Raw genomic sequence first — 22,346 nt, 5'->3', positions numbered from 1 at the left:
GAAGCTTACATCGATTCAGAATCACTTTATTTCAAGTTGAGTTCAGAGTGAGCACAAGAAAACAAGACGGGCAGATGGACAGACCGGCAAGCTTAGTATCACTCTATTTTAAGGCCAGCCTGGGTGCTGCAACTGTACAACCGCACAAATAAACGGCATTACGTATAATAATCGTGTTTACTTCGTTCAAGCTTAGACGTTTAACGTTTAAGTCAACACAAAATTTCGTTGCTTACATTGAAAAAGAAAAATTCGAAGTTTGTTTGAAACAAATTCGTTTTTTGCTTGCACTTAGTTGCTATATGCAAATTTATTAATAGTCCACCGTTGGGCTTAAACTTAAATATTTGATATTCATTGTTTATTTTAGTATGCAAACCGAAAATACTTTAACTTTTTGTTTTTTTTTTTTCCTGTTATTTGATAAATAAGACTAAACGAGAATTGTGTGCATTTCTGACTTTCACTATTAGAGCAAAAGTGAAAGTTATTATTTGCCTATTTTTGGTAGCACTATGAAATATTCTCCTCGGTTCCCGTTTTACAATTACAAAGTTTAGCTGCATTTCCTTTTTTTAACGAAATCAAACTATAAATTCCCATTCACTACATTTCAGCAATACATTCCAATTCAATGAACACAAAAAAAAAAAAAAATAAAGAGAAAACAAGTAAGAAAATTACATTCGGTCATCACGGAACCCTTTATACCCATCACCCTTATCCTTAAAAAGACGGAATGCGGCTGATTTGTCCATTTTCAAAATTAAAGGTTTTGTTGCATAGACGTAGGGGCGTTGAAGACGTGCTCTTGGAAAAGTCTAAGTCGCTTCCAAATCCGTCGATATCTTCGCAGGGAAGACAGATGTATAGACGGACTAGTTTAGGTGCATTCCAAACTTGAAACTGACCAAGAATTTAGATACTTTTTGGGGTTTCTGAGGCTAAGAAAAAATAATATTGATCCGCTACAATACTGGGTAGGCGTGGTCAATTTTATCCATTTTTGTACAGTTACTACTGCATCGTCCATAGAACATGCATTTCAATCCGCTGTAGGTTATGAGTAATGAGCCAAAAAAAAAAAAACAATTTTATATTCCTTTCAAAGAACAGAGGTGTTCTCAGTTTACATGGTGCTGTAAGCGCGTTTTTCGATCAATTTGGCCCATTTTCAATACTAACCTGCTTACGGGAACTTTCAATGTTCCTACCAAATCTGTTAGTCATTTGTGCGGGCAGGACTATGCTTAAAGCACACATTATACAGAAGCACAGACAGAGCCGACCGACAAATGAACATGCTTGAATCGATTCAGAGTTTGATGCTGATCAAGAACATGATTATACTTTGTGGGCTCTCTGAAGTTTCCTTCCGTTGCAAACGTTTTGACAAAATCAATACACACCTCATCCCTCGTTGATGGGTATAAAAAACATTTCTTACGGAAAATTTGTTTCCATTGATTTTTGCTTCATTCAATTTTTTTGCTTTTTTTTTTTATTTTGTGTATATGAATGCATTCATCAGCGGGTATATCCTGCCATGAAATTGACCTTCTTTATGAATGGAAATAGGAATTGGAATGAGAATGTGAGTGACTAAGAACTGTTTAGAAAATTTTTAATTTCACATTTTTTGCGATTTTAGACAGTGATAATAGCAGAAAGTTGAGCGTTGCTTAACCCTAATATGACCGCGTGCTTTTATAACGAATCAGACCGCAATGCGAATCTCAGTCAATTATAGAATACATGATTCAAATTTTTGTTTCTTTTTGTTTTTTTTTGTTTTTTTTTTATAAATTTATTTGCAACTATGAAGCCGAAGGCCAAGGTATATAGTTGCATAAGTTATAAATCATGTGCAGAGAAAGGACTGAAGACATTTCGAGTGATCGCCTCGTCCTATCGCATTGATTAAGTCAATCGGCAGCAACGAACGAATTCAGGAGTTCACAAATGATGTGAACCTTCCTCTAAAAATATTTAAGCAGTCAACAATCGATTCCAAACAAAGCGGTAACGCATTCCAAAATCGAATTGAAAGGACAATAAATTAACATTCGGCCAAAGAGGTAGATGTACGCCGTGTTAATGCTACTCGATCTAGAAGACTGTAGCAGTTCGATTAAAAGCTATACATAAGCCTATATTTTTATACCGATATTTTTATACACATCCCCGAAGAATGAGGAATATATTCATATTGAGCAAATGTTTGCAGCACCGAGAGGGAAGCTGCAGATGCCCCACAAAGTATCTCACCAGGTATACGTATTCTTGATCAGCTGAATCGATTTAAGCACGTGCATCTGAGTGTCTGTCTGTCTGTGCAACGTCTATTGCAAACGTTCTCCTGTTCGCAAGAAGGAAGTTTGGCAAACGCATTGAAAGTTCTTGTACGTTGTTTGGTACTGAAAATGAACCAATTCAGTCCAGGTCCAAGTCCATAGCACCACGTAAACTGAGAACACCTCTCTTTCTTAGAAAGAAGGAAAGAATTTAAGATTGGTTTTTTGCTCCATGCTCACAAACACTACAGCAGGTAATTATATGAAAATTTGAACGCATATTCTATGGACGGTGCTGTAATACGTGAACACTAATTGGAAAAACTGACCACGTGTACTCAATCTTATAGCGATTTACAATTTAATTTTGTTGCAAAAAAATATATATATTCTTGGCCAATTTCAAATACAAATTGCGCCTAAATATGTCCGTCCATTCGGCTGTCCATATGTCCGTCTGATACGCATTCTTCCATTCGCAAGAAAGAAGATATAGCTCTAAAAGAATTTGAGGTACATACGTCTTGGGATTAAGTAGAAAAACGAAAAATCTTTAAGTCCTATGACAGACATGCATTGAAAATAGGAAAAATATGTTTATTGCAAAAAAGTGTTCCATTATATTAAGAAAAAAAAAAAAAAAAAAAAAAAGTAAAAAGGAAATAATAAAACAAGCGACACATGCTGATTACAATCAACGGCAATAACAACGAAAGCAAACCTATGCCTATATATGTATAATGATGACAACAACTTTGACTGTTGTTCTGTTGTGTTATTCTGGCTTGAAAATATAGTGCTCCTGTCTGTGTGCAGACATGCGACATTATAAAGCATTTGTTAGTATTTGTTTGCATTTATGGGTAATGCTCCTTTTTTGACGGTTTAATGATGTATTCATTGTATGTAAACACTATAGCGTGGGTGAGAGATTGAGCGAACGTGAGAGGGGGCGAAATGGTGAATTTGGAGTGAGCGAAGAAGAGAACATTGTGCCAACAAATCACAGGAAAACAAATGAACGCGCTGACAAACGCACATGCATAAACGCATACATACATGCATACACTTAGGCACATACATTTCTCTGCCTCGGATAGGAATGTGAATTATATGAAGAAGAAAAACAATAACAAAATACCAGAAAAAATTAACACAACTTGTATATAAAAGGAGGACAAAGTTGACAAAACAGCACAAATATTATAACATATATAAATATTAAAAATAGCAAAGACAACATAAGTTCTGTGTGTGTGCACGATTTCATAGCGTTATTACGGACAGATAGATATCTTCCGCAGTTGCTTTTCCCTTCACTTTAACATATTAAATATTATTATGTACGGAGTTGCGTGCAACTGAATGAAGGCTAAAAATATGTTATGTTGACATTTTAAAGAAACATTTTCAACGAGATCTTTAACGAAAACTTGCGAGTTTATTTCAAAGTTTTTGATTAACAAGCCTTGACGATCCTTGCTCTAGTCATTCACTACTTAATCGACTCGGTCTTACCCCATCAATTACCCTAAGATTATTATATTGCCTAACACAGTCCAGAAATCTAATGCTATTATTATTATTTATTATTAGGACAAAATCTCCACTTGCGATATGCAGGCTTATGATTCATCTCGGGCTACGTACAATTGCTGACATTAAAAAGAGAAACCGTTCCAAAGTAATCTGAATCGGTCAACAAAAGGACAAAAAGTATATTCTATTGGAGTATCCAAACAGCGCCAGTTAACTTGCCTTGAGATGATGTATTTTGTGCCCGTTTTGAATAATGAACCCCTCATTAGTCTAGGCATCCTTAAAATGCGGCGACAAAAATGCCACAAAAGATGAATGAAAAGAAAAATCGAACAAAATTTATTGGATTCTTTGCAAAGGAATCTCTACGTCTGGAAGAGCATTCCTTTACAATAAAATTTAACTAATGCTTAACTATCCAATGGCTTCATAGTTTGAAATTCAGATAACAAAATTTTCGCACTAACACATCTCATAAGGAAATCAGTTCTGATGTCATCTTTCACACCGAGAGATACCTTTTCTTTAACTGTTTTCTTCGTTTTATCTATACATTGAAAATCTCATTAGTTTCAAATGAATTATTTTTAAACGTGTATGTGCGTGTACGTGTTGACAGTGCATTAAAACAATCGTCTTCGTTCTCTTCATTAAAAATGAAAACAAAAAAAAAAATACCTCTAAGAAAGTTGTATATAAATAAATGTATGTATCGTTGCGTTCTTTCCCCCGCCCCCCTACCATTAATGAGTATCGAGTAAGATGTTTACATGAATGTGCCCTGGGTTGGATTTTAAGTATAAAAATAATTTCCAAACGAAAACATACATAATGACCTCATTAAAAGCAATAGTAGGTAATAACGCGTGTGATGGCATTCAGTTCACACTTATGCACCCACCCATACATAGAGAATATATAAATTGTAAATATGTTAAATATGAATGTATGTCAAAGCATTGTGTGTGTTTGTGTGTATGTGTGTGTGTGTGTGTGTGTGTGTGTGTGTGTGTGTGTGTGTGTGCGTTTTGTATGACGCGATTAATATGAAATAAACTGCAATTCGTATATATTTTGTTTTATGTGTAGCTATTTCTTGAAAGATTTATTTTCTTGACACCATTTAGCATAAAGATGAAAGTGCTAAGATTTAATTTAGGACAACAACTATTAAAATTGTTCCACACTTTCTTACTTACTTACTTACTATAATGATATATAAATCTTTGATTTTTTCAATTAATGTCACTGCCGTTTAAAATTTCCCTATTAATCTCTTGATAACACGATCAGTTTACGATCGACATATCATAATAAAAGCATTCTCGGCTATTAGATCATAAGAAAATTGAAGAATAGCCCAATAGACTTTGGTAAACATTTTCGATCTATTTAATGCCAAATTTTATTCATATATATATATATAGATTATAGTAAGTCACTTAAGGCACTTGTCGTTTGTTGACGGATTCTAATGTTTTAAGTTCAGGGAACTTCTCCTAAATGCAAGGAAAAGTAGCCGCATTTTTTCCGTATTATATAAGGTCTCGCGGGCACCTTATCATAGTCATTATAAATAGCGTTCACGTTTTGCCATCAAAAGCACGTCTCAACCGTACAGTATTAGCTTTTTATGTTTGCCTAGACACTGTATCCGCCATCAGGAGATAAATAAGCTTTCGACTCGGTTATTGGTTGGGCATAGCGAGCGAGGAACGTCTTGGTTGGTATCTTTTTGTTAGGAGAATGTTTACCACAGACAAATGGACAAATAAAAGCCTGCTTGAATCAATTCCAAATTTAATGCTGATCAAGTATATGTACGTTTGGGTACAAAACAATTCATTTGTAATAAAATATTTGCATATAAATATAAGTAAGAAAATTATATTCAGTCGTGACCGAATCTTTTACACCCATCACCGTTGTCCTAAACAGGCATAATAAGTAAAAGAATTAAATATTCATTGTCTGTGGTACGAAGAAGACGCGGCTGGTTTTTCTATTTTAGGTGCGTTCCAAATTTGAAACTGGCGAAGAATTTTTATACTTTTTATGACTTTTGAAGCTTGTTTCTGCGCCTTATAAAAGTATTGGAAAAAAAAATTTAATTTTAATACACTATAATATTGGGGAGGCGAGAATCACTAACCCAAAATGAAAACTTGCTGTCGACGCAGCTTGATAACAAGAACTGTAAACAGTGCCCGGGATATTACATAAAATTTATGTAATAAAATTTTAGAAGCGAGTCTTGACACATAGCTTTGCTAATGATGTTCTCTTTGTACATCACATCATTTTGCGAACTTTGTGATAATGCTTTTTGAAGTGTGCATTGAGGATCCCTATAGATTTATAGACACTCTCTCCTTCCGAGATTATCTTCTTTTTACCTAACATGCGACATGCATAAGTCAGTAAAAAAATCATTCAAAACTCTCGGGATCATTTATAAATCGAAAACAAAGCTCACGCCTTTTTATCCCTAATAAAAATCGCATTTACTACCGCGAAACGTCACCTAGAACTTTAAATTTCGTTTAATGTTCTCTGCATAAATGTTATACATCTGTATGTGTATCACGTAAAATAAAATATTAAAAGAAAAAAACAAATGCAAGTTTTTCCTTTTAAATTTTCGCAACCGCAAGTAAAGTGTACGCTAAGGCATCTCCTAATATTTGTAAAGTAAAGTATAAAGTAAAACTCATCACGACTATGACTCGCGAGTAAGAGCAAATAAGAAAATTATATTCGCTCGTGACCGAAACTTTTATACTCATCATCACTGTCATCCTAAAAATAAGGAAAAGAATTAAAGTTTCCATACTCCATAAGAATAGGTGGGCGCGGCTGATGCTTTCCACTTTCAGAATAAAAGTGAATATTTATATGTTGTTTGCATTGCACTTTCTGAGTGGCAAGCGAAAAACACCAAAAACAAAAATGTTTTTGGTTTTTTTTGAAAAGGGCGTGTGTACATTGTAGGCGTATTGTACGACCTCTTTCAGCCATTTTTAAATTACGTTGAAAATTTGTAGGCGATGTCTGCTATTTTGCTAACGAGAAAATGTGTACCACGGATACTACGCAGTTTGGCGGACGGGCAGATGGTCAGATGGACAAATGGACACGCCTAATTGCATTCCGAGTTTAAAAATGGCCAAGAATTCACATACATACATTTACATACATTATGAAGTTTACTTCTGGGCGTTCAATTTATATACACTATAGTAATGGGTAGGCGTGGTCAATTTATTCCATTTTCATACAAATACTATATCATCATCCATAGAGTAACACGTTCCATTATTTATTACATCTATCTGCCGTAATTTATAAGTAATATGCAAAAAAACAATTTTAGATAGTTTTTGGAAAACAGAGGTGTTCTTAGTTTATGCGATAATTTAGGCGTGTCCTTCGACCGACCAGGCCCATTTTCAATATCAATCCGCTCGCAACATCTTCCAATTTTTCGCACAAATTGTAAGTCGATAACGCCGTTTTTGCGACTACAACTTTATTTACAACAAATTTTATAGAAATGGACGGAGACAGAGGGCACACGTCAACCAATTAAGACTTAGATGGTGATCAAGCATCTAAATACCTGTGAGCGCTACTTTCATCCTAAGAATGATTTCGATAAAAACAAAATTAAAAATTTTATTTTTATTTTTATGGTACGCCCACCATCCAGGGCGTAACTGATTTTTTCAACTTTTGCCGAATATATTGTAAAAGTTTTTATCGTGTATGTGCCGCAGAGCTGATAAGTAATTAACTGCTATTACCGTGTACAGATATCTCCTTTAACCGACCAAGTCCATACTTAATACTAATCATTTTAAGGTATCTAACTACATATCTGCGAGAAAACGATTGAAATTGATAAACTTAAATTGATCGAGAGTTTCATATTGATCAACAATATATATATATATATATTTTGGGGCACCTAAAACCCAGCTCAGGGTATCGCAAACGATTTGACAAAATTAATATACGTGCAACGTTTTCGGTGCTGGGTATTAAAAACTTTAAAACATTACTGCAAACTTGATAGAAAATGATGATAATAAGAGAGCATAAATTATATTTTGACTTTGTGTTCGTACACATATGTAAGTTTACGTTACCTCAACAAAGCCACACATGACATATGTTAACAGATGGGATTCACTGAAAGTACGTTTTATCATAATTTATGAAAGTTTTTTAGTTAAAAGTGCAAAAAATGTGCGCACACATATGCATGTAAACCTTTGGAAATCTGTTTAAGTATGCTTGAGGAAGACAACTGTTTTCCTGCTACCATCAAATTATATTCTCTCGTAGAGATCTTGAATCTTAAAATGTCTATAAACTTTTTTTTTTTCAAAGTTATACTAAAATACTTGTACTTGAACATGTGTGCATTCTTGCAAAAAGTTAGTGTATAAGAGTTTAGAGATAGCTGTTGAGCACATAAAGAGAGCGAAAAATGTATGACATGATGGCCATGAATCCTGACATTTTATCTGCTTAATAACATATGTAGAACGCTGTATAGAACTTGTCCTAAGAAGGACTAATCGCAACATGACTTGATGAGGCGTCTCATTAGTTTGCATTGGAATAGAGATGGCAACGTCCACATCAGGCATTATGGTATTAAAGATATATACATATATTAGTTTGGGGAAAAAGAAATCCATTATTTTTATATGAACTTCAGGACATTATTTAACATGCTTCGGATTGTCCGATTTGGGTCAAATATGCACCGTTTTGTTGTACGATTTGTTGCCATTTTAAAGGTAACTTCAAAATGCCTTTCTCATAGAAGTCCTGGTCTCTATTTGCAAAAAACTCTAGTAGTCGATTTTCACAATTTTTTATCATTAAAGAAATTTTGCAATGCAAGAAAAAGATGATAATCGCTTGGTGCCAAGTCTGGACTGTATGGCGGATGCATTAAAAAAAAATATATATATAGATATGCGTGGTTCTATGCGAGATAATCGAGTAAATAGATAAAGATGATATCATGACACGGATTGAATAGAGATCTTTAAAATCCCCCGAGAAATCCAAATGCATCGAAACCATTACGTCTTGTCGCCAGCGCAACAAGTGCGTGAATGGATCTACCTCGCTCGTATACTGACAACTGTTGCAAAAAATCGTTATGGAGGAAATGCACCCATCTCGCACTTGAATCGAACATGATCTACAAGGACAACTATTGTTCATCCCTAATCTACTTCGACTAGGAATATTAGGAATTGCTAGGATTGCTTTCTTCTTATTCATTTTTTATTCTTTTGCTTAGGTTAGAAGTCATTCGCCAAAATGTTTTTGAATATTACTTTGGCACGCTCGCCATTGGGAAACTGAATTTCGATTCTCTGGTGACTCGATATCTGATTTCCTAATAAATGCTACCATACGGGCTATCTACTCGTCCAAAATTGTTTTCTTGCCAGACGGAAACTGATACCTTTCTTTTGCTTAATAGAGGCTTTCATTTGCAAGCCTACCAAGTGCCACATATTGAATGCAGCTATTCGGAAAAGTTGGTATTTTGTTGAAACAACCAACCGATACATATATATGTTGCTAAGGCAATAGATATGACCAAACAGGCCTACATATATAAATACATATAGGGAAGTAATAATGGTAATATGTCAGGAATTTCTTTAATTTTTTTGCAAATATTATCAGTCTCTCTCTCTCTCTCTCTCTCTCTCTTTCACTCTCCTTTTCAGACTTTCAAATATAAATTCTTTCCGTCATCAATCGCCAAAAACCAAAAATAATATAATAATAAACATTTTGGAATACATACATAAGTACGTCATGTGGTGCCAACATCGCGACAATATAATAAAATTTCCTCTTTTTTTTTTTTTGTTTAATTTATTATTTAATCAAGTTTATTTAGATTTTTACTCTTTAACACTTGTTCTATCTTTGATCGTGTTGTCGATACTTACAACCATACACGTACATATATACATTTTAATTAAATAGACACGCCAAAGCTAGCTACATGTATATATAAATTTATGTACATACATATATATATATATATATATGTGGAGGGAAGTAAGTAAGCAGGCAAAAAAGGCAGACAAAAAATGCTTTCTAAATATCACCAGAGGCATTTTTATTACAATTTGGTTGATATCAAGCACGGTTTTGCACTTTTGTCTTATTTTTGTTTATATGCAGCTTGCTTGTATGTGTGTCTGTGTGTTTGTATATAAGTGTGCATACGCATATGCACGCCAAGCAGTGCCAAGTACTATAACCAAGTTGATTATCAAGCAACAAACATCACCATCATCAACCGTCACCATTGCCGTCAGCCATTGGCATAAAGCTTTCCATACATGCATACAAAACAAGGAATAATGCCAAATATATATACATACACACGCATATCAAATACATATAGATGCATGCATAGTTATCAAGTGAACGGCAATGTAGGAAACAAGTGTGAGTACGGCAACTTCCGTGCTTGTTTTGTATGCTATTTTGTTGCTATTGTTCTTGTTGTTGCTGTTTTGTGGTTGTTTTTGTTGTTGCTGTCCTTCTTGTTATTGTTGTATTATTGCTTTTATTATTCTTGCTTCTTTTTTTTTTATTATTATCATTATTGTTATTGTTGTTGTTGTTGTTGTTGTTGTTTTTGTTCTTCTTCTTCTACTACTTCTTGCCCTTCTTCTCGTTTTTAGTATGTTAAGAAATAGTTTGCTATACGTTCATGTCAGTGTTGACGTTTAGCAAGGGTAGCAGACAGTGACATATGCACTCAAGTAAGCATAAAGTTACATAAAAACACATACACAGAGGCGCGCGCGACCCATATACATGTACATATATTTATATATATATATATATATATATATATGTATATAACAGATGCCTTTACCGATACATCCATATATCTATATATGTTTATGATTACGTATAAAAATACATAAATATATGTAAATGCACATGTATATATGTATGTATACTTATGTACACTCGCATACGTATATATATATACATGAGGTTACCTTTAGATGAACGTAAACAGTTAATGGGTTTCTTTTTGTAGTTTTTTTAAAGTCTTTTACAAGAAACTCTCCACCGGTGTAGATATGTGCTCGCACAAGTATATCTTGCATAAAAAGTTTCTGGCACTTTTTACCTTATGTTTATGTATAAGCAGCAGACATGCTGTAGTAATATGAATAGTGCATAGTTTTGCGCGGAATAATTACAATTGCATAAGTTTTCTCTGTACTTTTTTTTCATTCATACTCTTCATTTTTTTTTTTATATGTTAAATTTTACCCTCACTTCCAGCTAATCTACCGTTACTATGAATAATTTTTTTTATGTTTCTTTTTCCTTTTTTTTTTTTACATTGTTGCTTTAACAACATCGTTCATTTCTTTTATTCATGCAACATAGCTGAGATAATATTATACTTTCATAGTATGCACAGTTACTTTTCGTATTGTCTCTTTCCCCTAAAGGCTGATTTGTTTTTTTTTTTTTTTTCTTAATTTTTGTTTCTACATTCTCCCAAGGATTTTAATGTAGCATAGAATGTGATCGCATTTATATATGATATATCTATATATATATATATATATATATATGTATATATACGCGTTAATTCTGACAATTATATTTAAGTCAGATTTCTTTTGTTATTTAATTTTCTATTGTTTCTGGCCACCACAGCAATTACGATTATAAGCTGCATAGTATGATTAACATGAATTATGTTTATAATTGTTTGTCACTCATACGCATTCGTGCTAATTATGACGAAGGCAAACTAACTGATTATGTTGCATTACTCTATCATCGTCAATGTTTATGAATAGTAATGTAATGTAAGGCAATGTAATGTAATATAATGCAATATAATATAATGTAATGTAATGTAATCTTAATAAAAATGAATTCGAAAATGATATCCTCTTGAATATCAAAAATATTAATATTAAACAGTATTAAACGTATGATATGACTTGATAAGATTTTACTTACGAGACAATCAAATATGCATTTACAAAGTATTAGGAATCTAAGGCATCAGTGACAAGCCAGTGTACATGTTACGACGTTTTCTCTTTTTCTCTTTTTCGTTGTGCTTCAGTTAATTAACTTTAACTACAATTAGCTTTCCTGTTCTTGTCTTGTAATAACAGATAAAAGTTAAATATAAGCAAAACCGAAACAATAATGAACAGAAAGAGAAAAAGAAACAAAGAAGAAAGCACGTGTGCATAATTCAGATAAAACTTTCAAATGTAAACAAAAGTCTTCGATGAACAAAGAAATGAAAATAAAATTTTTTATATTCTTCGGAAAGCGATTTCGTTTTTTCCTAACATACGACTCAATTGGGTTTTTTCACAACCCGCTTTTTGTTTAAGCCACATAACCATTATATAGGCATAAAGGCATTCTTGATGCAAACTCAGATCACTGTGGTAGGGAGGGCGCGTCCTGATGACGTGAAACGTCATTATGAGAAAATCGTCTTTCATTTTATTTTCCGAATAACTAGATAGGTTAATAAATAAAAATTTAAAACTCTTATTATGCATTATATACGCGCTCTTAAAACTTACGTATTAATTAAGAAAAAGCTCAATCGACTCAATTTCATTGAATTTTAAATTTCAAAATTTTCTTAATACAAAAAAGAGTAAAAACACTTAACTTAAGAAATCTTGGAAGTTTCAACTTTCTTTCTTTCTTGTTTGCTTAGCTAACACCTTAAGCTGCTATATATGAAAGTGATTAAGATTGACAAAAAAAAAAAAAAAAAAAACAATTATGTTGAATATCCTAATTCAGCTAAATATGAATAGAAATGAAAAAGAAAAATAAACAGAAGAAGTAAGAAAGTCGTATACGATTGCGATCGAATCTTTTATACATCCACCACTTCTACGCTAAAAAAGACTTGAACAAAAGCAAAAAAAAACTGAATTTGTGTACTCTTTCATACTGAGTGAGACTGCTTTTTAAGCAAGATGTTCTTAGTTTATGTTGCAATGTAAGTGTACTCTTTGATCAATTTGCCGCGTGCAAATATTTTCAATGTATTTGCAAAATTTCAAGGTGACCTTTTAATGTTTGCGGATAGACGGACGGACGGACGGACAGACAAAATTTGATACTGATCAAAAACATATACACTTTACGCAGTCTCTGAAGCTTCTTTCTGAGCGATGAAAATGTTCTTATAAAATTAGTATACATCCATTCTCCGGCAGTGCAATTAAAAAGGTCCAAGCACAACATTTAAACTCAACCCATTTTTTGATCGTAAAATTCACCACACAAATGTATGGTTTTATACCAACTATTGCATCACATAGGCATTCATTAAATGGCTCATAATGTATGTAAATTTTTGATCCGATTAAGACGTTGAATTTTCAAACTTCAATTGAAACTTTAAAATTACAAAACTTAAGATGAAACTCGAAAACCGTTCATATCTTCGCTTAGATCAAACTTTGAATGAATAAAAATATGTATATTTACTTTCTGAATAAACTTTAATACACACCATCTCAACTCAATTTGTCTGCAACAAATCAGTGAGTCTAACTATAATTTACTTTCGTTTTCATTTCTTCTACTCCCTTATCTATACATTATAGATTGAGTTTTGAATATGAGAATTTCTTATCTTTGGTCGAAAAGTCGAAAGCTTAACACTTATAGAGAGGTGGGAAACCATTTTTTATCAACGGATTGCGGCATTCTGCGTCAATTTCTTTCATTTAATGGCTTAATTAACAAAAAAAAAAAAAAAAAACACAAACAAATTTCATGTTTGATACTTGCACAGCTGAAACGGTAGTGCCTGCAGATAGAATCCATTTACAGCATCGCTATGTGCGAGTAAACTGAATTATTTCAAGTTTTAAATTTAGCGAGCCAACAGTTGGCCATGCTTTGTCTGAAGCATAGCACAAACGTTTATTATACCGTTTTTTAAAGTCTGAGATCATAAGCCAACAGAAACGCTACAAATTTTATAGTAAACCTAGCTTTAATCAGTTCGATCGAGAAAAGAAGAGAGTCGTCTTAAATTTCTCACGGACACGTAGAAGACAGAGATTCATTTTTGGAGTGAAGTAAAAGATAAAACCACACTGCATATGGTACAAGGATATATTAAGTTTGCGCGGATATATGCAAAATCGAGAACGACACGAAATAAATCCAAGCTTTATTACAGCAACCAACTTAGGTTGGATTTCGGAATCAATTTCAGAATCGATCTAAATTTGTCTGTCCGTCTGTCCGTTTACAGACCGAAATTTTTGATATATTTTGTTGAAATTTGATACACTGACCTGTTTTAGTCCAAGAACGCGAAAACTATTGACAATGTTTCGGCTCGGGTCGGACGACTTTTTCGACTCCTTCTATTAAAAACTCGTTATAAGAATAACTGTAGGATGGTGTAGAGTCGCGGCCTATTCTAGTGCTTTTATTTATTTTTCTTGTTTTGTTTTAATTTTTTTCGGAATTTTTCTTAGAAAAGTTTCTGACCAGCCTTTCATAAAGATTTTCTAAAAACTTTCTTAAGAACAATTTCTTGAATGATATATTTCAGTTCAATTCTTGCAGGAAAATAATAAGTTAGATAGACCACCAGCATGATAATTGTAGCCAGCATAGTTTCGTGTACAATATTCATGACATATTGAAATGAATTTATTTTGCCTCACGTCAGAGGTACCCGTATACGCGGTATGGAAGCTCTATCATTATCCTTCAGGCTTACTGTTCGAATATTATGCAAACGCTTAGTGAAAGTTGAAAATTGTTGTCGCATTATGAAACATGGTTACAAAAACGCATACGACACACACGCATTACGCCATTTGCACATAAATAAAAATTATATATGAAATTATAATGAACTCATCCCAACTCTCCGACCTTAGCGGAAATCATCTGTCTAAAATTTATTCGATTTAATCCATTACAATGTATAAACACTTAAGTCATATGTGTGTACTTTGTGTACGGTGGAGCAGGAAAGAGCAGGAAAGACTACTAAAGAGTTTCATGGTACATTGCGTATAATATGGTACATACATGGAAGCGTGTGTAAAATGGTTCTCTTAAATTATATACGTTTATAAATACCTTTTCAATCGTGGAGGACATTTTGCTCATTATTTTATTATATATTCTGTTTATTAATTATTTTATATACAAAAAAAAAAACAAAAAAAAAAAACTTCTATTTACTTCAGTGTATGCAAAATTATAGAAACGAGTTTTTATGATATTTTCCAAGTTTTTCTCTTTAGCTTTATCTATAGGATGTGATGCGTCAATATACCGACATTTACCGACAATGCATGTATATATGTATTTACGTAATTTTTTTGTTTTTTTTTTTTTTCTTAAATCCTTCTTAAATATTATAATGTGTATCAATGTAATGTTGAAGTCAGTTTTGCATTTCAAATATATTCTAGTTTTCTTTGCTTGTTTTTCTCTTCTATCTTTTTTTTTATTATTTAATTTTTTTTTTTTTTTTTTTTCTTTATTTTATATTATTTTTTATTTCTAGTTTCTAACACTTGTTTGAATATGTTTTCAGTATGTATATGTGTGTAAATATATGTGTCTGATGAAGAACATATTTTTTTTTTTTCATTATTTTCTTATATGTTTTTCTAACTAATGTTTTTATCTTTCCGCACAATTTAATTTACAGTAAAAATCTCGATTATCCTTCTAACGTAACTAAACTACTCCTGCTTAACTGTAATATATTGTACACAGGCAGGCTGTTCGTTCGTCTTTTCATAAAGCAGAATTAACAAGTGTATATTAGTGGTGGTTGTAGTTGATTGAATGCAGCCAACTTCATTGTTATCCTTGTTTAGAGCACGCGCAATAGACAGGGAAGAAGGAAGAGTTTTCACTAACACCATAAAAACAAAGACAATCGAGTTGACATACATCACACGTATCATCTAACACTGTGAAATCGAATCTGATGAATTTTCTGTTTACAATTAAATCAGAATAAAGACTATAGACTATAAATACATCGTATAGCTTACCTATACGATCATATCGACCGGGTGTAGTATTTCCGTTTCATTAATAAAATTAGCTTTTGCCAACTATTATGTTGGTAGGAAAATTATTTCAGCGCAATTTCACGTTCTCTCTCCCGCTCTCACAACTCGCATCTCACTCGCTCTCTTTATATCGTCACCCCAAACTCTTTTATCATCTCTTTTACATACACGCGTTATTGCCCCAAAAGCAAAATGCTTTTCAAAAATCCCAAACAATGTCGTTCATAATTATTTTTCCGCTCTCTTAGATGTCATACGGAATGCCGTACATTGAGTAAAAGATGAAGTTTGGTGCCCACATTTCAAGAAAGCCATTACCGAGACCAACAAAATTCACGAAATTTATTTTGTAGTTTCGAAAGTAAACGTAAATCAAACACACTTCTGACTGAGGTATGGATCTAATTATACGCAACACCACTTGTGGTACAGAGTGCATTAAATTTGGCAAAACGGCTTAAGGTGGACTCACTTTTTCATAATGCGTAATACCGATCGATTCGGAATAATTTTCTGAAGTTCGCTCTCCTTTCATCCGTCTGCTGATCTCCCCTGCATGCTGACATGCAGAGAAAGAGAGAGAGAGAGAGAGAGAGAAAGATGATTTGCTGGCGAAAGTAATAAGTAAAGTCCGGAAAATTTGAGCAGAATGCTCAGTTTACCAATGGCTCATATAGCTTTTTATTAGACATTTGTAGCTACATCTTACACGATTTACTGATGAGGAGGAATAATGTAAGTAATTGAAATCTAAAGAAAGTGCTTTACTAAGGCTTCGACACACCAGCATTTACTGATTTATCGACGCAAACGAAACCGATGTCATTAACATGAAAAGCAGTTTTCACATTCTTGGAAAATCTGAAATCGGAAGTGAACGAATCGTAATGTATTAGGGATAAGGCGGAATCCCTAAGGGATAGTAAATAAGGCAGGGTCCTCCCAGACGATCTATAGTACAATTATTAAGAAGTAAGACGATTGTACATTTTTCAGATAATCAATTTCTTTTCCATTATTGGCCAAAACGATCCCTTAGTCAAGAATTACATAGAGAGACAGTTATGGCTAAGGCAAAATTTTGATTCCTCACACATAATTGTATCGCAGTATACGGGTACACTTTGATACTCTAGATGCGTTTTTTTCAACAGACGTTTTTTGAAAACAGGACGTAGCGTAACTTGAACAATTTTCAATTTTGTATCCATCACCAAAGGATGAGTGCTTGTCAAAACGTTTGCAACGCCCAAGAGGAAGCTTTAGTGACCCGACAAAGTGTATACACGCTTGATCAGCATCAAATTCTGAAGAGATAAGCATACCCGTCTGTTCACCTCTCTAACTCTCTGTCTGTTCATCTGTATGATGTCTATTGTAAACATTGCTCATGACCATAAAGATGAAGTTATCGCCTTACAATTTGGCAGAAATATTGGAAGTGCCTCCACGCAAGTTGATATTGAAAATGGGTCAAATTAGTCGAAGGAGACGCCTACAGTACTATGTAAAGTGAAAACAACTTTGTTTTTCAAAAGAAAAAAATTGTTTATTTTTGCTTATTACTCATAAACTACAGCAGATATTCTATGGGCAATGCTATAGTACCTCCACAAAAACGAAAAAAATCGGCCACGGCTACCCAATGTTATAGTGAGTAAAAATTTCATTTTCCTTTACAATATACAAACTTCAAAAACCCCATAAAGTATACAAATTCTTGTCCAGCTCTTGTCCACAAAAGCATACTTCCATAAAGTAACCCGTCGTTCAGCTTCAAATTTGGAATGCACCTCTAACCATGTCTATCCGTTCATATGTTCACCTGAGCAACCGTGTACTATATATCTTCTTGATACCAAAATCAAGATGTTTTAAAGTAAAATTTAAAATAAAATTTTACTAATTAAAAATCACTACCGTTTAACTACAAGGCTACCGTCATTTTTCGCATGCCAATCTAAAAAATAAAAGATATTAACTGAAAAAAAATCAAAACCGAAATTTTCATAATAATGTTTTACCTTGATCGAACTTAACACCATTGCAAATGTTACACTTATTCACGCAAAAAGCGTCCTTATTTGAAAGATACATTCAGTGCGCATGTAAATTTACTATAGTCACTGTAGTAATTATAAAAAGTAGGGAAATTATATACAGTTGCAACCAAATCCTTAACACCCTACATCGTTATCCTATAAAAGATTAAAAAAAACGAAAAAATATAAATTTACATATATCACACTATTGAGTGGGCGTGACTAATTTTTTATATTCTTGTAGAATAATTTTGTGGAAATTTTGTGTGGTGTATCTGTCATAGATTATGAACAACGAGCATAAGACAAAAAAAGCAAAAGTGTTGTAAGTCTTCATTCTATAGATCTGTGGGTGTCATAGACGTGTTGTTTGACCTGTTTGGGCCATTTTCAAACTATCTTGAGAATTTGTAAGCGCTATCGAAGAATGTGTACCACGGATACTACACAGTTTGACAGACAGACACGCTTAAGTTCTTTTCGAATTTGAAAATAGCCAAGAATTTATATACATTATAGCTTTTTAAAGCGTGCTTCTGGGCGTGATTAAGATATTGCAAAAGGAATTAAAATTTTATACACCATAAAATTGGGCAGACGTGGTCAATTTTTTCCATTTTTATGCAGGTACTGTAGCATCATCCATAGAGTATGCATTCCAATTTTTGTAATTTATGAGTAAAATGCGAAAAACCAATTTTATTTACCTTTTGAGAGGCAAAGATCTTCTTAGTTTACATACTACTGTAGGCATTTCTTTAGATCAATTTAGTCTATTTCCAATACCAACCTGCGTGCAAGAACTGCGAATGTTTCTGTCGAATTTGAAGGCGATAGATTCCTTCTTGCGACCAGGAGAAAGTTTACAACAGACTTTACACAGATAGACACAGACAACCAGACGGACATGCTCAAATCGATGCAAAATTTAATATGCTGATCAAGAATTTGTATGCGTTGTCGGGTGTCCGTAACTTGCTTATGGGCGTTGCAAACGTTCTGACAAAATGAATATACTACTCAACCTTCCGCGCTGGGTATAAAAATGACCGAAAATTGGCGTTTAAAAACTGCTTTAATAGAGAATTTGAATGCTAGTGCGTACTTATATGCTACAGACTCTACCAAATAAGATTTCTCTGAATAATGTAGAAAATATATGCAAATCGATAGGTAATACATACGTAAACAATAGGGAGTTTTGATCACATTGTGCAAATTGAAAGTATTTAGATGTGTCAAACGAGCCAATCGTTTTAATAAACCGTAATCTATTGAATGCGAAAGTTTTCTACCCTAATTGATAATAGGAATAATTCGGAAAAATTTTTCGATGGATTGCATTTTTTGATATGCTTTTAACACAAACATAATTTTTTCTTTATGCTATTACGGTGTCGGGCAACTCTGTTCAACCTCTCAATGCTGCTTTGTAAAATCAAAGTAATTGAAAAAATATGAAAAAGAAGAAGAGCATATGAAATCTGTTCTTCAACGTCAACAGTTGATTAGTAAACACTTTTTCTTAAATTTGTTTTAGTGAAATTTTAGCAAGAGTGAACGGAAAATACGCAAAGCATTAAACAAAGTTGGCAGGTTAAACGCAAAGGAGATCTTAAATGTTACCACCGCTTTTTAATAAGCTTTTAAAAAAGAAATTTTATACATAACAAAATGTAAACAACAGACGGTCACGATTTAGTCGTAAATAAAAATTTATTAACAAAAGTCATTCCCGTTAAATGTTAAAAGAATTAGTAAACAATAGTAAATTAATTGGTAAAAATTTACGGTAATAGAAGCAAATACGAAACTAAAAGAGGCAAACATATGGCAAATGGCTAAGCAGATTGTTAAACAAATAAGTAATTAAGTGTTGTAATAATACGGGCTAAAGGGGTTTTACGAGGTTTTGTTTAATTAAAAAGATTTCTGATAAAGACTTGGTATGTACGTATACCTATGTATATATGCGTAAGTGTAGAAAGCTTTTAACCTTTTTTTTTTCTTTTTCTTTTTTTTATTGCTTCGATAAGTGGAAATCAGACAGAGCTTCGTGGTATAAACGTCCGTTGTTCGTCAAAAAAATTTCAAAATGGCTCAAATACGTTTTGACAATCATAAATATGCCCGCCTGAATAATCAAGATGATGCTTTAAATCAACAACGCACATTCTCCGATAACGATGAAGATAATGAAGAGATTGAACTTGGCACCGAGCAGGCCCGTTTAAGATACACGCCGGATGGTGAAGAGGATTTTCAGAATAAAGACCGCGGCAGCAATTTACCTGCAAATGGTTATTTGAATAAGTCTTTGAAAGCGCCTACGGATCGTGATGTTGATACTATACCTCAAGCCAGCACATTAAGTGGACGTTTAAATAATTCCCGTTTCATGCAAATGGCTATCGGTTCATTGGCCACCATTCTGCTTTATTTAACTTTATCGATATGTTTAATATTCTATCAGAAGGCATTGATAAAGGAGCTAAAATTTCCTTTAAGCATTGTTTGCTATCATTTAGTAACAAAACTTATTTTAGCGACATGTGTAAGAGCTATTTATCGCTGTCACATGGAAAAGACTCGCGTTCAATTGGATTGGCATACTTCTGTACGAAAAATGGCACCAACCGGCATAGCCAGCGGTATAGATATTGGTTTCTCCAATTGGGGCCTAGAATTGGTACCAATCTCTTTATACACAATGACCAAATCATCGACTATTGTCTTTATATTAATATTTGCTATATTACTGGGTTTGGAGAAAAAGGTTTGACATTCTATTATCTATATTTGAAAAGAAAAGCAAAGAAAAAACATATATATATATATATATATATATATATATATATAAATGTATATATTTACTTTTATTTTTTTTACCTTAATAGAACTGGTCTTTGGTATTTATTGTTAGTCTGATTGCTGTCGGTTTATTTATGTTCACTTATAAGTCTACACAATTTGATGCTCTGGGTTTCATTTTTATACTGGTAGCGTCTTTAAGCGGCGGTATACGTTGGAGTTTGGCACAATTCATTATGCAAAAATCCAAATTGGGTCTACACAATCCAATCGATATGATTTATCACATGCAACCATGGATGATATTGTCGTTGCTGCCCTTTCTCATAGCATTCGAGGGTAATTAACATGATAATAACTGTATATTTCTTTACCTGCATTTATTTATTGTCTTGTGTACATTTGCATACATAAATGCACATATAACCAAGTTTACATAAATGTATATATATGCATACATAAAATTGCCCCTTTTGTATTTAAGGTGAAAAACTTTTAGAGGTCTTCGCCAACCTAGGAGCAAATACTGAAACGAAAATTTCTGTTGATTTATTCAAGATAAGTTTTGGTGCAGTTTTAGCTTTTTTTATGGAGGTCAGCGAATTTCTAGTGCTATCAAAGACCTCTAGTTTGACGCTCTCTATAGCTGGTATATTTAAGGTAAAATTTTCTATTTAATGATAATGAAAATGATTTAGTTTTGCTTTCGTATTTCATTTAATTTCATTCATAGGATATCTTTCAATTAGCTTTGGCTGTTGAATTGAATGGCGATCAATTGACTTTAATAAATGTTTTGGGCTTAATTGTATGCTTGGCCGGCATTTGTTGTCATTTACTGCATAAATATTCCATGTTAACTAAAATTGAAGATTTCCAAACGTATGATGAGACGAATGAAATGCACTTTAATGATAACTCAATTAATGCATCTAATGCTAATGTCAATGCAGCCGGTGTTAATAACGAGTCAACTTCGTCTAGTTTTAGTTTTTTGAATAAACAACATTCCTCGCAAATGGTACCGTTGCTGGAAGAGACAGACTCTGAGGATGATGGTACCGATCATAATGGTCCTAAAGTGAATTCGTCGGATGTTATATTTGATATACTTAAACGTCGTGATATGCCGCGATGAGTAATATGTATAGGATAGAATATGTAATTGCAAAACCGAGTTATAACTATGTATGTATGCAGCTTAGTTAGTTACATGTAAGACTCTAATTTTGTGTAAATGTTTGTAAATTCTATATTTTTATTATAATTAATTTTTCTTTTTATCTATACATACGTATATATATGTGTGTGTAATTTCTCATTGTTGCATTGTAAAGAAAAACGAAAATGTTTTTATTTACTTAGATGTAATTGTAGTTTTTGGACTCACCACAACTATTAAGTGTGTAGACAGATTGTGACGCGTTAAAGATCCGACGCAAAGACGGAGAAATTCGGAATATTCATCTCCTTTTACTGCAATCCTATTTGTATTTCGGAACATTCTACTTACGGTTTCG

General features: G+C 33.1%; 2 protein-coding genes across 3 annotated transcripts in view; one reads left to right on the top strand and one right to left on the bottom strand.

The window, feature by feature from the left end:
• The window catches only part of LOC119645186 (tight junction-associated protein 1), a 63,271-nt gene extending 47,952 nt beyond the window's left edge, over positions 1-15,319 (bottom strand). Inside the window, exon 1 of the mRNA XM_038045172.1 lies at positions 15,021-15,319. Coding sequence (XP_037901100.1) covers positions 15,021-15,050 — 30 coding nt within the window. The 5' untranslated portion in view covers positions 15,051-15,319. The remainder of the gene's footprint in view (positions 1-15,020) is intronic.
• Positions 15,320-19,614: 4,295 nt separating this feature from the next.
• Positions 19,615-22,125, top strand: LOC119631412 (solute carrier family 35 member C2). 2 transcript variants are annotated; one of them, XM_038023588.1, is made up of 5 exons: positions 19,615-19,961; positions 20,052-20,791; positions 20,913-21,165; positions 21,311-21,486; positions 21,560-22,125. In XM_038023588.1, exons 2-5 carry the CDS (start codon positions 20,111-20,113, stop codon positions 21,962-21,964), a joined length of 1,515 nt encoding a protein of 504 aa, XP_037879516.1. In that variant the 5' UTR covers positions 19,615-19,961; positions 20,052-20,110; the 3' UTR covers positions 21,965-22,125. The 2 variants fall into 2 exon arrangements, with proteins under 2 accessions (XP_037879516.1, XP_037879515.1); XM_038023587.1 differs by having other exon boundaries at positions 19,615-19,965.
• The last annotated feature ends 221 nt before the right edge of the window (positions 22,126-22,346 follow it).

The sequence above is a fragment of the Glossina fuscipes genome, unplaced genomic scaffold (assembly GCF_014805625.2).
Source record: "Glossina fuscipes isolate IAEA_lab_2018 unplaced genomic scaffold, Yale_Gfus_2 1, whole genome shotgun sequence".
NCBI lineage: Eukaryota > Metazoa > Arthropoda > Insecta > Diptera > Glossinidae > Glossina > Glossina fuscipes.
The sequence above is the reverse complement of the archived record's forward strand: the minus strand, read 5'-3'. Positions and strand labels throughout refer to the sequence as shown.